Genomic DNA, 13,652 nt, shown 5'->3' with positions numbered 1-13,652 from the left:
TGAGTGTTCTTAAATTTGGGGAATTACAGGGAATTAGCAAACTATTCAGAGCTGTGCCTGGGGAATTCTTCATTGGGTTGTAAGATGTCCAGCATGGAAGGTTCCCAAAGTAAAACAGAATTTCTCAAATATCTGGGCTCCTTGTTTTCATAATTTTCAGTTTGATTGCTTATAAAGTGCAAACATAGCCCAGAAATTCAACGATTTTTTTTTTAATTTGTGGGTTTTGTTTTATTTTTTAGAAGAAGCATTCCATCAATTCTATTCTCCTTCGTAGTGTTACTAATACATACTTTTGACCTTATCTCCATCTCAGCTATGATTTCTGCCTGGGATTGATACATTCTGTTCCAGAAACATTCATCATGAAAAATGAAAGCCTGATTTACTTTGGCCCTCAGTTTAGTTTCAGCACAATCTCCATAAGAAGATTAGTTGTGAGAGTGCTGAGCAGCACATTAACATTACTTTTTAAGGGTATGTTTTATTCAAAGAGTGAGATGCTTATTTTTCTTTGGACACAGTGGCACTAACAGAAACACAGGCAAATGTTTTGCAGAGGGACCTTGGCAGATATGTTCCCTTTACATTAAAAAGATCCATTTGGTTTTTTCCATCCCCCAGAGGGCAGGGAGTCACGATAAAGTAATTCTTCTGAAGAAGGCCACTATTCACTTTTTGGCATGAATAAGAAACAAAAAGGAGAAGAATGGGAACCAAGAACATACTTGCATTCTAATCCACAGTTACACCTATCTAATAAGTAAAAGGCAGGAGGAGAGCAAATTAAACTAAATAATATGCAAAAGACACGGAGGGAAAGGCGAAATAATGGAGTACACACGTTGCAAAGAGTGTGTTCCAAACAAAAGTGTATTACATTACTATAGCAAGCTAGATTTTTACAGGGAAGTCCCAGGTGCTGGCCTTCATGCTCATTTAATCTAGCTAAAAGTGATTTGCTGTGGACTTAATTTAAGAGCAATGTACTCCTCTCTGTTTGACTTTGCTCATCTCCAGTAGCCAAGGCATTATTACCATTTCCCGTCCTCCTGCTCTGGGTGGAGAGGGCTCACACCTAGAACCACTGTCCTTCTACACCCAAAGCTACACCAGTGCACAGGAGGAGCAGTTCACCATCCCCATCATGTTTCCATGTCTGGAGAGCCATTTGCCCCCAGCAAATACTAACAACAGGAATCAAAGTAGCAAAATAAATAAACCAAACTTTTGTTTCACAAGGGAATCTGCTCCCATCAGGTGTGTATATTATGCATTTTATTTTCTTCTTAATTTCATTATTATAAATACTCTGAGAAATATTAATAAATTAGGAAATTTTTAACATGCAATATTACCATAAAGCACTTAAAGAATATTGCTATACTGAATACCTCTTGCAGGCATAAGATGTAAATTTTAAGAAAAAAAGCTGCTTGAGTCTTCTGTCATCCAATTTTGGATGTTGCAGGACAACCTGAGATCTACCTCCTTCCCTCCCTCCCATTTTTCCTTTAGACTAGCATTTCTATGTGGTGAATTTGCCATTTCAAAATATTATTTCTATTACATAGCAATTTTGGAATTGAAACTCCTAAGTATCATAAAGATTAGAGCTTCATAAATCTGGGAGACAGATGCTTATATTACCTACTATTATTAAAAATAATTTAAAAGCTCAGACTTGTATCTATAATTGCATTTCTTCCATATTTTGCTTGCTTATTACTTTTAGTGTGCCTGAAATGAGTGCTGTCATTGGCTAAAGGCAGATATAAGGTTACAGAGACCAGGCAATTTTCCCTGTGAAACTGTGGCAACTCACTGTTCTTTTTTTTCCTTACTCCCTCCCTCTTTCTCTCTCTTGCAGACAACATTCACCAAGATTTAAACTGACAGTGCCCAGTCCACTTCAGCTATTAAAGAACATATAAAGATCTCTGGGGTAAAAGGCTGAAAGAAACACTGGAAATATTCCCCATCGTGTTTCTCTGCCCTACTCCATGTGAGCAGTTGCTAAAGCTGATGCAAGTTCTCCACGCAAAGAGCCAGCAGACTCTCCACGCAAAGAGCCAGCACCCCCTCTGCCTTCCAAGTCTGCAGGGGGGGAAACAAGGTTTAAGAGATACGTGCCTTCTTGTTAAGAACTGGGATGGTTCTGGCTTATTCCTTTCCCATTTTTGCTAGAATCCCCCCTCTGTCCTGTGAAGTGATAAAAATGAGATCCTGATGAACCTCTCAAAAGGACAGGGAGGTAAATATCAAATAACCACAAAATCCTTCTAGGTTAACAAATCCAGAAATTAAAATTCCACATGACTACTACTTATTACTTTCTACAAAGAGTTTCTTTCTAATGTCAAGATCTAAACTTTCTTCTATCAGCGTTTTGTAACTAGTTGAACATACTGTCAATGCATTACTGACAGATCTTCCCTTTCCAATGCCTTCAAACATAAACCACTAAGAAAATCAAGACCAGATACAAACCACAGCCAACACAAGACTACAATAAAACTCCCCTTTTTCATCATTCTTCACACATAAATACCTTTTATCCTGCTGACTTGGAAACTTGTTTTGAGGTAGATCTGACTTTGAAGTTGTCAATAAAGCTGTGACAAATAGTCTGATGCAACTTTAATTCTGTTTTACCATGTAATGAAGTCAAATGAATGGTAAATAAGGCCATATTACTGGGCTACAGATAAAGAGATTGAGTAAGTCCTGAAACAATCATACGGCCATATGAATAACTCCCTTAAAGAACATCTCTATAAGGGGAATTTTAAAGAATGTGGTTTTGTACACCATCAGGCTTTTTGTTTTTAAGCTAATAGGATCATTATATAATTGCAAATTAGTGATAGGCAAAAAATGCTCCCTTTCTAGGGACCTCCAAGAGATTTTCAGGTGGAACACTAGCTGTCAGATGGCATTTGAGTCTTGTGAAATCTCAACACTATCTTGAGCTGAACAAGACATCTTCCAATAACACATTTTTTCTGGGAAAGGCCTATCTGCCTCCTTTTTCACATTTTCAGAAAACGGTCACTGTCCTTGTTTCTGTTCCTCACTGACTAGCTGTCAACCCTGAGCATTCTTCTGGTTTGAAAGGGTCCCTTCTCTCTGCTTCCTGAACCCAGCTGCCAGTGATCAGATTTGCTTTTCTCCTCATGTTTCCTGCAGGAACAGGACATTGAGAAGCTTTCTGTCCTGCCACTGCCAGTTCTTCTGGACAGATAATACAGAAATACTACATCATATAGTAGGAAAAGAGTAACTCCACGTCTCAGCATTGTTTAAACTAGTAAACTGATATCAGTTCCCCAGTAGTAGTGTTGAAAAACTTTATGTGTGTATTACACCCTTCACATAGAATCAGAGCCTCCTCCTTAAGCTGAGGCTAGACCAAAAGGAAAACCTTTTGAGATAATAATACAGGTTTATAATTTTCTCTAGATGAGGCAGATTTCCAGATTTAAAGAGGTTATTGCCAGGAAAGATCTACAAATAATCATGAGTCAATGACTTAAATACAATCTCAATTTGTATCTGTCTCAATACATTTATATATATATATTTTGACCCATATTGCCTGAGCCATAAAACTGTAATCAGCTTAGGTGTTTTCATGCCAAAGGCAGGGATAGCTTCATATGCAATGAACCACTTGCATCTAATCGAGACTCCAGATTTGGATTTTGAGACAGCTGGAAACTTTTATTAAGTACTGGCACTTCTTAAAACTTTATTTGGATTGAGTCAACTACATCAACAAAAAAGATTAAAAAAATCAAGGGTATTCTAAAGCTTACTATGCTGAGAAAACTAATCTTATTTTAATTTATTCTATCAGTATGCAATCACAGTCAAAAAGTTTACAGGGTAACGTCTACTGTGAACACAAATTTGTCTGCTTCTTCAGAACCTCAAAGTAGTCTGTTCCTGTAAAATTGTCTGTTTTTTGCTTTAAAGTTAAGAACAAAATTGCTGTGCATGTGCACGCATATATATGTATACCTAAAAACAGATAAAATACTAAGATCGATGACTACATTAGAATATTCAAAGATAGAGGAAAAAAATGGTTAAATTTGGTTGTAACCACTTAAATGGAATCAATGTTCATCATTTAAATCATGTCCTGAATTAGAAGCCTCTTTTCCAGGTTTTTTTCCTTTTTCATATTCTTGGCTGATCAGGTACACACAGCTCCTCGTGTCTGCCAGATTATTTTGGGCACTGTCTGTGTAACACACAGAGATGCTCTCTTTGCATGCTTAATTTCAGTTTTCTCTCATTCTATACATTGGTATGAAGCAAAATATACATAATCAAGGATTTGCAAGGTTTGTCTTCTAAGAAAACAGAGTTAATTACTAACAGTAGAAGAATCTCTTAGGAATAACAAAAGAGTAGCAGCACTTCATATATAACATTCAGTGAAAGAAAATATTTAAAATCCATGCTGTAGGAGATACACTTTGCCACTTACATCTGTTATCATTTTCCCTCTGGTCTTGTTTCTTTCCCTGTGGTTAGCTCGTTTCTGTTTTTGCTGCAAAACTCGTTCCCTGGTGGTGCGGTATTCCAGAGCAAATTCGCTAATAATTTTGCAGAACTTATTGATGTTGACTTCACGTATTGCGTAGGGAGGATGGCCCATAAATAACAAAAATGAGTGAAATCTGGAAAACAATGAGTTCATAAATGTAGAGGGAAAAAAATCTGTATTGCTGCTTTCTAGGAAAAAAACCCCCACATTTTAGTGAATCCATTTATTACTTTATTAGCTCCCATAATTTCTTTTGTGCTACAGAATTTTCATGGATGCTTTGCATAACATTGGCATGTTTTATAATTAAAACCATGAAAGTCTAGTCTATGATAACTTCATCCTAGTCTACTTTCCCAGGCTGATGCAGGAGATAAGATGTTTATGGAACTCCAACTACTTTTTTATATGACTAATTTGGCATGTGAATGACCATTTTCATTTCAGTTAGAGAAAAAATATTTATTAAGTTTTAATTCTATTTATTTGTATTAAGCAACTTCAAAGAGGCTGTTAGGATGTTGGGGAAAGTCTAGACAAGAAGAATACTGATTTACAGGCTAGCAAACAGAAGAAGGAAAGAATTTCTGGTTCACAAAACTGACCATAATATTATATTATCTACGTAGTACTTTAGTTTGGATACTCTCAATTCACAGTTTTACTGCTTCTGTGGCATTCAGGGCTTTCACACTATTTGCAGCTTTTACTATTGCTTCTATATTGCATGATTTATAAAAGCACACTGAATGATTAAAAATGTATGGGAATTCCTTTTAAATGCATCTACATCCCTGATGATAAAAAGTCTTTCCGATCCTAGAAAGATGCAAGTATATGGATACATTTTTGGAGAACTGCAGTACTAGCTGCAGGATATAATAGGAAAAAAAAATACTATTTTTTTTATTTGTACAATGCACAGATAAACACAATAGGAAACTGGTGAATTCAGTTCCCTTCCACCGCAACTGAAATTTATGCTTACTTATGGAATGAAAACCAAGTCATTATGAAAACAAAAAAAAGAGGCGAATCAACTTCTCAAGTGTACATCCACAAATTTTGGGTCGTTTGGAATCTGGATCCTAATTCTGACCACAGCAATTTGAAAATTATTTGAAAGTTGGCAAATCTCTCAAAATTTCATTAATAAGCATGAACACAAATTACTCAGATGATTTAAGCTACATGTGTGAATCTAAAAAAAAAAGCTCACGTATATCACAGAGTAACAGAATTGTCTAGGTTGGAAAAGACCTTGAAACATTCACTTAGCACTGACAGATCCCAACTACACCATATCCCTCAGCACTATGTCAACCTGACAAACACCTCCAGGGATGGGGACTCCACCACTGCCCTGGGCAGCCCATTCCAACGCCCAACAATCCGTTCTGTGAAGAAATGATTCCTGACATCTAGTCTAAACCTTCTCTGGTGCAATCTGAGGCCAAGTAGAAAGTGACAGGACAAGAGGGAATGGCCTTAAATTGCGACAGGGAAAGTTCAGACTAGATATTAGGAATATTTCTTTACAGAATGGGTTGTTAGGCGTTGGAATGTATTGCCCAGGGAGGTGGTGGAGTCCCCATCCCTGGAGGTGTTCAAGAGTTGGGTCAATTTAGAGCTTAAGGATACACTGTAGGTGGGAACTGTGCTAGGTGAATGGTTGGACCAGATGATCTCAGGGTCCTTTCCAACCTAGATAATTCTGTGATTCATTCCCTCTTGTCCTATCACTTATTACTTGGTTACAGAGACTCATCTCCAGCTCTCTGCACACTCCTTTCAGGTAGCTGCAGAGGGCGATGAGGTCTCCCCTCAGCCTCCTCTTCTCCAGACTAAACACCCCCAGTTCCCTCAGCTGCTCCCCGTACGACCTGTGCTCCAGACCCTGCACCTGCTTTGTTGCCCTTCTCTGGACACGCTCGAGTCATTCAATGTCCTTTTTGGAGTGAGGGGCCCAAAACTGAACACAGGAATCGAGAGGCGGCCTCACCAGTGCCGAGTACAGGGGTCAGATCCCTTCCCTGTCCCTGCTGGCCACGCTATCGCTGATGCAAGCCAGGATTGCAGAATTATCATGAATATGTATATTTCAAAGCACTGCAAATATTAACTCCACTGGATGAAACTAAACTCAACAGGAAGCCCTAAGGACAGGTAGTCATAATTCTGTCTTCTGCATAAAACACAGAGTCGTACATCTTGCAGATAGGAATGGTGCTGCTTATAGAAGAACTCATTGCATGAGACTCATTTCAACTTCTGCATATGGCAGATTTGTCATTAGAACTTCATTTTTTTCCTACAGCCTGTTCTTGTTTATCAGACACTAAGCCAAGCCCCCTCAAAGGTACCCAGGGAAGGACAGAAAATACAGCAACTTAACCATAAAGCTTCTAGCTTTTGGGGACTAGGAGTTAAAAGACCCAGTTACTGCACCTTGGGAATAAACACTTGCCTGGAACATTGCTTCTTTTAATCAGAAATACAGAAACTTTTTGGAGTGAAGAATCTTTCTTAAAGGGCATCTGTAACAAAGTATGCACCACATACATCCTAGTAACATCACTTGCTGGAATGCAGATTAAACACTTATAAAAAACATATTTATGATGTAATAATTTATTATTTTAGCAAGTGATTTATTATCAAGATATTGCCACCACCAATCTAATTCTGTACCTGTTAATTATTCTTCTATGAACAATTTTCAGGATTATGATTCTTTCTGCACAGTCTTTAAGAAACTCGGACATTTTTTGTTTTAGAGTTGGCTTCATTTCATGCTTTGCTATGGCCTTAAGGTGATCCCATGATGCTTTGCACCGTCTTTCCATCTGACACAAGTTTTCCTGAAGTTGTTCAAAGTCGACCTGAAAAAAAAGAAAAGAAAATGTAACACTTCAAGTGAAAACACTGGTAGTATCCTTGAATTTCTGAACAATGCAATGTATGTATAAGAAAGGGTCAATGTAGTGGCAGCGCAACATTAATTCACAATATTAATTACTATTAATAATTAAGAAATTGATTTCTCTGTTGTACTTCATCTAGATGTGAAATGCTAGGAAGGAAAAGTGAAAACAAAGAAATACCCATATACATATATATTTGGTTTTAGTCTTAGAGGCCTAACACCTAAAGAAGGGACAATAAAATATTGTGATGTGTTTTTTCCCTTGCTAATAACTTTATGCCTGCACCAAGCAACTGCATGACTCAGTTATTTCTGAGGTAATACAAAACTTTCTCTTCTTCTTAATCCTTTTCTCTGATATTCATAGCTTTTTATACCCTGTTTACTGCTCACTGTTGTACTCAGCCAACACTTCTCCAGTTTAGGAAGGACTTGGATCCATTCCCTAGCTATGCACTGACTTGTTAATAGATGATCTACTTCTAATCACAAAATTCACAAGCCGGGATTTTTTAAAGCTGTATTTAAATAAAGTGTTATTTAGTGATCTCAGCATTAACTTTCATCCCTTGATATACAGTACACATTTGCTGGCTTGTAATAAGATCATATAATGGCTTTGAAAGTGTCTCAACACAGTTAAAATAAATGACTGCATCCTACAGTAACATGCATCAGGACAGAAGCCAACACATTCCACATAAGGTGAGAGAGAGCTTCTCCTTTATTCATCAACCAAAAAAGGTGTTCAAATCGCAGTGGTCTACACACAACAGATGAAAAAAATAAAACTACCCAACATGTTATTGAATTCTGAAGAAAGGAAAAATTTATTTTATAATATCACTTCACAGTTCAGATGAACTCAAGCTATAAAATACAGATTTAGCTCTCAGATTTTAAACACATCAGTGTTTGGGATGTTACAGTCTGGTACTCCAGTTAATTCCTTAATGCTAAATGAAAACCAGTGTCAGAGACAGGTTTTAGTTTACTCTTTTTAGCTGTGTGCAGCACCCACTGCTGAGACCTATAGTGAGGATAGCCATAAGAAATGCATTATTATTAAAAAGCTGCTGGTATTGATTTGATTTGTTTTTGCTGTGATTTATAAAGTGATGAATTTTTCCTCTTCACAAGGAAATAAAAACATCCTTTGATCCATTCTGCTATTCAGAAAAGCCCTGCAGGCGGAGCAGCTGTGGGCTTTTTGTTTTCCTTATATCCATATCAATGCATATGTTTGTTTTTTTTTTTTTTAAAAAAAGTCCTTTCCAGGTCAGTATTTTTACTGTTGATGATAAACACATTGCTGCTCTCCATAGATGGTATATCTAAAACACACATGGTGAAAAATACTAGCATTCCTATTAAGAAAAAAAAGCCAAGAGGTGGTGTTTCTAGGTCTTACTAGTAAGAATTATCCAACCTGGTTGAGGAAGTTTCTCTGCCCCTGCAGCAGAGAAATTTAATTTTATGACATTTTATAACATCTTTCACTGAAAACAGAGTGAGTTTTAATCTATCAGAAAGCTCTGAGGTTTAAGCCTGTAGGGGTTCAAGAGACATCTCTGGAGAACTGCATATCTGCAGGAAAAAGATAAGGCAAATTCCCTGCCCCTTGAAATATTCCAATAGCAAGTGTATTCACAAGTGAGCAGTTCCAGCATGGACTGGGAACGAAGGTTGGGCTAAGGGAAGCACAGGAATTTTTTGAGCACAAACAAAAATTCAGATTGCTAGGGAAGTCATAAGGAGACCACAGCAGGAGAACACCACCTGAGTTCCCCTGGAATAAAACCCTGTAGAGCACAAGCAGCTCTGCTTGAGCAGAAGTTGTGAAGTCCTGGAAGGAATAAAGCAGGAAATCCAAGAGAGGACAATGTGCCTGTGCATTCCCCACATGCAAACTGTCCTGTGCTTGCAAGAATGTAACAAACCTTTACTAAATCTAAACTTTTCTGGCTGTCAGCTCTCCAGATTTTGGTCACTTGTTTGTGGACAGAAAAGAATAGAGAAATATCCATGTGCGGAATATTAAAAGTCAAACTTTTTCAGAGACAACCAGACACTCCACCCGATATTTCATGAAGCGCTATTTTACCAGTGCAAATTTTACAGGTTGACACAGAATCCATTGTATTTCAGTCTGCTCTAGGTCCTACGCACAAGGAGTTAAGTGAAGCTTCTTCATACATGATATACCATACCCTTTCCTCTATCCAAGGTATAGAAACTGCCTCCCAACAGAGCACCAGGTAACAAAGCTAAGTCTTCAGATCCTTCTAAAAAAACCCAAGCAACCAAACAAAAAGACTAGCATTTATCAGCCTGCTGACACAATTGTTCCTACTAAATCTCACAGAAGTGAGATTTTAAATATTCAGGCTGGATCTGCTCAAAAGGTAAATCCTGAAGTTAAAAGTATTTGAACTTTCCTACCAAATACATCAAAACATTCAATAGTTTGCAGCTTTGGAGTACTACCTGCATGACATTTCAAACCACAGATAAGTTTTCCTCCCCATCCTTTTTCCTTCTAACAGCAATAGCACTAATGTGATGCTCTCCAATGTGAAACAGTGTAACATAACAGGCAGGGTCACCCTCACTGTATCTTCTCTCTCCTCAATTCACATAGCTTAACCTCATGTTTCTTCTGCCATCCCCTTTTTTCTTTAGTGCTTGTGTTCAGATAAGAAATTATCCATAAACCTCTTAGCACAGTAAAGCCAAAGATCCACTGATCTTCTAACTGGACTCTCCTGCAATTGCAGACATTTGTACACAGGATCCAGGTGATGTTTTTTTCCTAGGCCTGTGGAATATAATATCCAGGTTGTATGCCAGCAATTAGTGTATCTTAAGTGTATGTATCAGCTGTCACATAAACTGGCTTTCCATGGCTATCTGAAATATCAGGTTGTATTTTTAACTAATAAAATACACCAAAATCCTGTTGAAGTAATATGCTATTATTCTGCAAACTCTTACATTTTCTAAGCCTTGTAATGTGTTGGAATATTAACCAAGACAGACAGCTACTAATTCCCTTAATTATTAGAATGAGATTCTACTGAAAAGTATGATCCTAAGGAATTTGACATCTCAGAACCTCTTCTGCCTTCACTGTGAAGCCAAACTCATCATGGACATAAAGAAGTGTTTATAGCATTCTGAGCAGCAGCAGTCCAATGACCATGTGACCAACAAGCCCGTTCATTTTATGCACATTTCTGTCATAAAACAGCAGGTACTTGCACCAAATGGAGAACGTACGTAAAATACAGACCTGTCTGAAAAGCAAAAGTTTATCCTCACTTTAACTGATGTAAGCAACCATGGAAGTTGAGCACAGTGGTCCAGACCTAGGCATAATATTTGTGCACAAATGTTTAAATGCAGTCACACTGTTTGGCAGTAGCCTTGTAAATACAGTTTGTTTTGGTAATTTTTGCTGTTATTGTACTGTTTAGGATGTCTTCTAACACTGGAAATGTTATATACAAATATAACAGTAACCATGTTGACAAATGATCCCCCAAATGTATGTTCCTATGATAAAGAGAACAAGAACTTACATGGAGTGATAATGACAATTACTCAATCTAATATGCATAAAGGTAAACATGAAAAGGCGCATATAATACCATACTACCTCCCTGCTACCCAGTATTCCAAGGGAGCACGGATTGCACCTTTTTATTTATGTGTTTATTTCCAACATTTTACTAAAAGCATTAATGTTGCATAATGTTAGAAAGGCATGATTCCTTCCCCCCCCATTCTTTCTTTCTTTCAAGGAAAGATGCACCAATTCTTGCCTGCAGCTGGAAGGTCATGCTGGGACTAAGCAATTCAGACGAATTTTGGCTCCTGGAGACCTCAGCATATGAGGTGCTTGGACAAGAACTGCTGTGGCATTATTTTATAACTATGCTCCACTGAATAAAAGGAAGAAATAATCTGAAATGGTCACTACAGCTTTCTCCCTGGATAGCAGTGTACAGATATTGTGTCTGGGCTCAGGAATTGGAAGAAGGTGGAAAAATATATTCTTTCTTCTTACTACATATATGTGTAAAAGATATGCAGTTTGCTGGTCCTGCTTACTCTTACCTTCTGGTACAGCTTTAAAAATAAATCTCTTTTTTGCCCCAGGAAAAAGAATGAGTGGTCTTAGGTTGTTATGCAAAATAAAAATGTCTTTTCTTTCAGACACTATGTAATGTTTATTTTCATTTGTAAACCAATTTAGAAAAAGCAACTTTCTAAATGCTCCTGGGATATATTTGATATATTCCTCCTTTCTCCTGCCAGGTTCCGCTCCATTCACAACCACATTAGCTGAAAAATATTCAGAACTGTTTGTTGTTTATCTGTGAAATCTCTTGCTAGGCCCACTGTTCAGTCTTCTGAGAAGTGCCTTTGTAGATGCTGTTGCATCAGAGTGGAATAGCCAGAGACAGTCTATCCAAGTAGGATTTAAAGACTAGTTTACATGCCACAAGCCCTGCAGGGTCAGCCTCATTCAGGAAACCATTGCCATAAGTTGCTAATGGGCAACTTTAAAAATCTGTTTTACAATTTAATATGCCATTGTATTTTGCACAAAAGACACTCAGACCAAACCCAAAAACCTTCTAACCACATGCCAGCAATGCTATCACTCATTTTAATCCATTTATATAATTATTTATTATTTGCTATCATAGTAACAGACAATTGCCATAAAAAACAACACAAAACTGTTCTCGCTGGTTTTCACCTGACTTAAAAACTACCACCACCACTAAATGGCTCAGTGTTTATTTCCCTGTCCATTCAGGTTTCATGAACATTGGTCCTTTAAAAGGCAGAATTTTTTCAAGTCCCACTCCATGCCATACATCCAATATCACCTGTTGTGGATATAAGTTTAAAACTGTATTAATTAATGAAATATTAGACCATTCCCCACTCAATCAGCTAGGACATGTATCAGGGAAGCTTTCTGGTCTTTGGGTTGGGATGTTATTTCTCTATGTGCCCACAAATATCTCATGGCAACACAGGAACTAGACTCTTATTATCTGTTGGGAGAGAGAGGGAGGGCTGCTTTGAGGGTGACATTGGGAATTAAATGCATTGGCTCAAACCTAAAGTGCCTTCCGCTCTATATTCCCTAGGGCAGCATATACAATTCCAGGTATGCATTGCCATTCACAGCAAACAACTGTAGCCGCTGTGAGATAACAGGTCATTTTTCTTCAGCATTTCCTCAGCTGGAATGTGCTTTACACACACGTTTCCTCTTCCAGCTAAACCTCTTGACTCTGGGCTAAGCTGCATTGCTACTGAGAGTAAAAAACTGTCCTAAAATCAAAGATGTGCCTGATTACACTTACGTTTCCTACCTCCTGTATTTACATTCAGCCCCTGAACATGGTCAATAATATCACAACTGGGTTGAAGTAAAAAAACACAAACCAAAAAAATGAAGGGAAACTGGTGAAGCTGAGGTTTCTGCTTAAAAAGCACTTCTTTCCAAATTCACTGTAAAATACTGAAAGTTTTGTTCTGAAGGCCAGTGAATAACTTGTTATGTAGCCTCAGTATCCGTGTATGTCTTCTATCGCTTGATACTATATTGATTGTTTATTGCTACAGCTTGTTTCTTTTAGTGTTGAACATATCAAATCCAGATATTTCTAAGGAAGACCTGGATCTCTGCATTTTTATCCTACCCACAAGGTGCATTAAATAGAAGACTGATGTTTTTGCAATGACAAATGTTGCCTTAAGTTCACAATAAAATGACAACTATTTTATCGCACGTCATAAAAGATATGCATAATCACAGACAAAACCTTTCTCTCTTCAAAGTTCAAGATAGTTTCTGCAGCAGACCACAGCCTAGTCTGAGCTGTTTATAATTTAGGGTCAGACCGTTCATTCTCACATTATTAAAGGGATACGTTCTGGCAGGGAACATGAAATCTTCCTCTTTTCCTGAGCTGGTTCAGCGCCAAAGGAAATTCTGAGAACTGCTCCTTGCAAACACACTGTCATCTGAGTGCAGCGACCTTCTGTGGCATATGTTCAAAACTCTGTCTCCTCCAGTATTTCCACACTGGCTTGCTTCACTGAATGTCACAAGAATTATCCTAAGACCAGTGTAGGCCAACT

The 13,652-nt window shown here is 37.7% G+C and overlaps 1 protein-coding gene across 1 annotated transcript in view; it reads right to left on the bottom strand.

Annotated features, from left to right (window-relative positions):
- The window catches only part of FHOD3 (formin homology 2 domain containing 3), a 369,637-nt gene that overhangs the window by 25,723 nt on the left and 330,262 nt on the right, over nt 1–13,652 (bottom strand). The window contains exons 22-23 of the mRNA XM_026841709.1: nt 7,250–7,440; nt 4,499–4,691 (exon numbers count right to left, since the gene is read on the bottom strand). Of these exons, the coding sequence (XP_026697510.1) occupies nt 4,499–4,691; nt 7,250–7,440 (384 nt within the window). The remainder of the gene's footprint in view (nt 1–4,498; nt 4,692–7,249; nt 7,441–13,652) is intronic.

This window comes from Athene cunicularia, assembly GCF_003259725.1.
Source record: "Athene cunicularia isolate RWA chromosome 2 unlocalized genomic scaffold, athCun1 chr2_part1, whole genome shotgun sequence".
Classification (NCBI taxonomy): Eukaryota; Metazoa; Chordata; class Aves; order Strigiformes; family Strigidae; genus Athene; species Athene cunicularia.
This window is presented reverse-complemented; position numbering and strand designations above follow the sequence as displayed.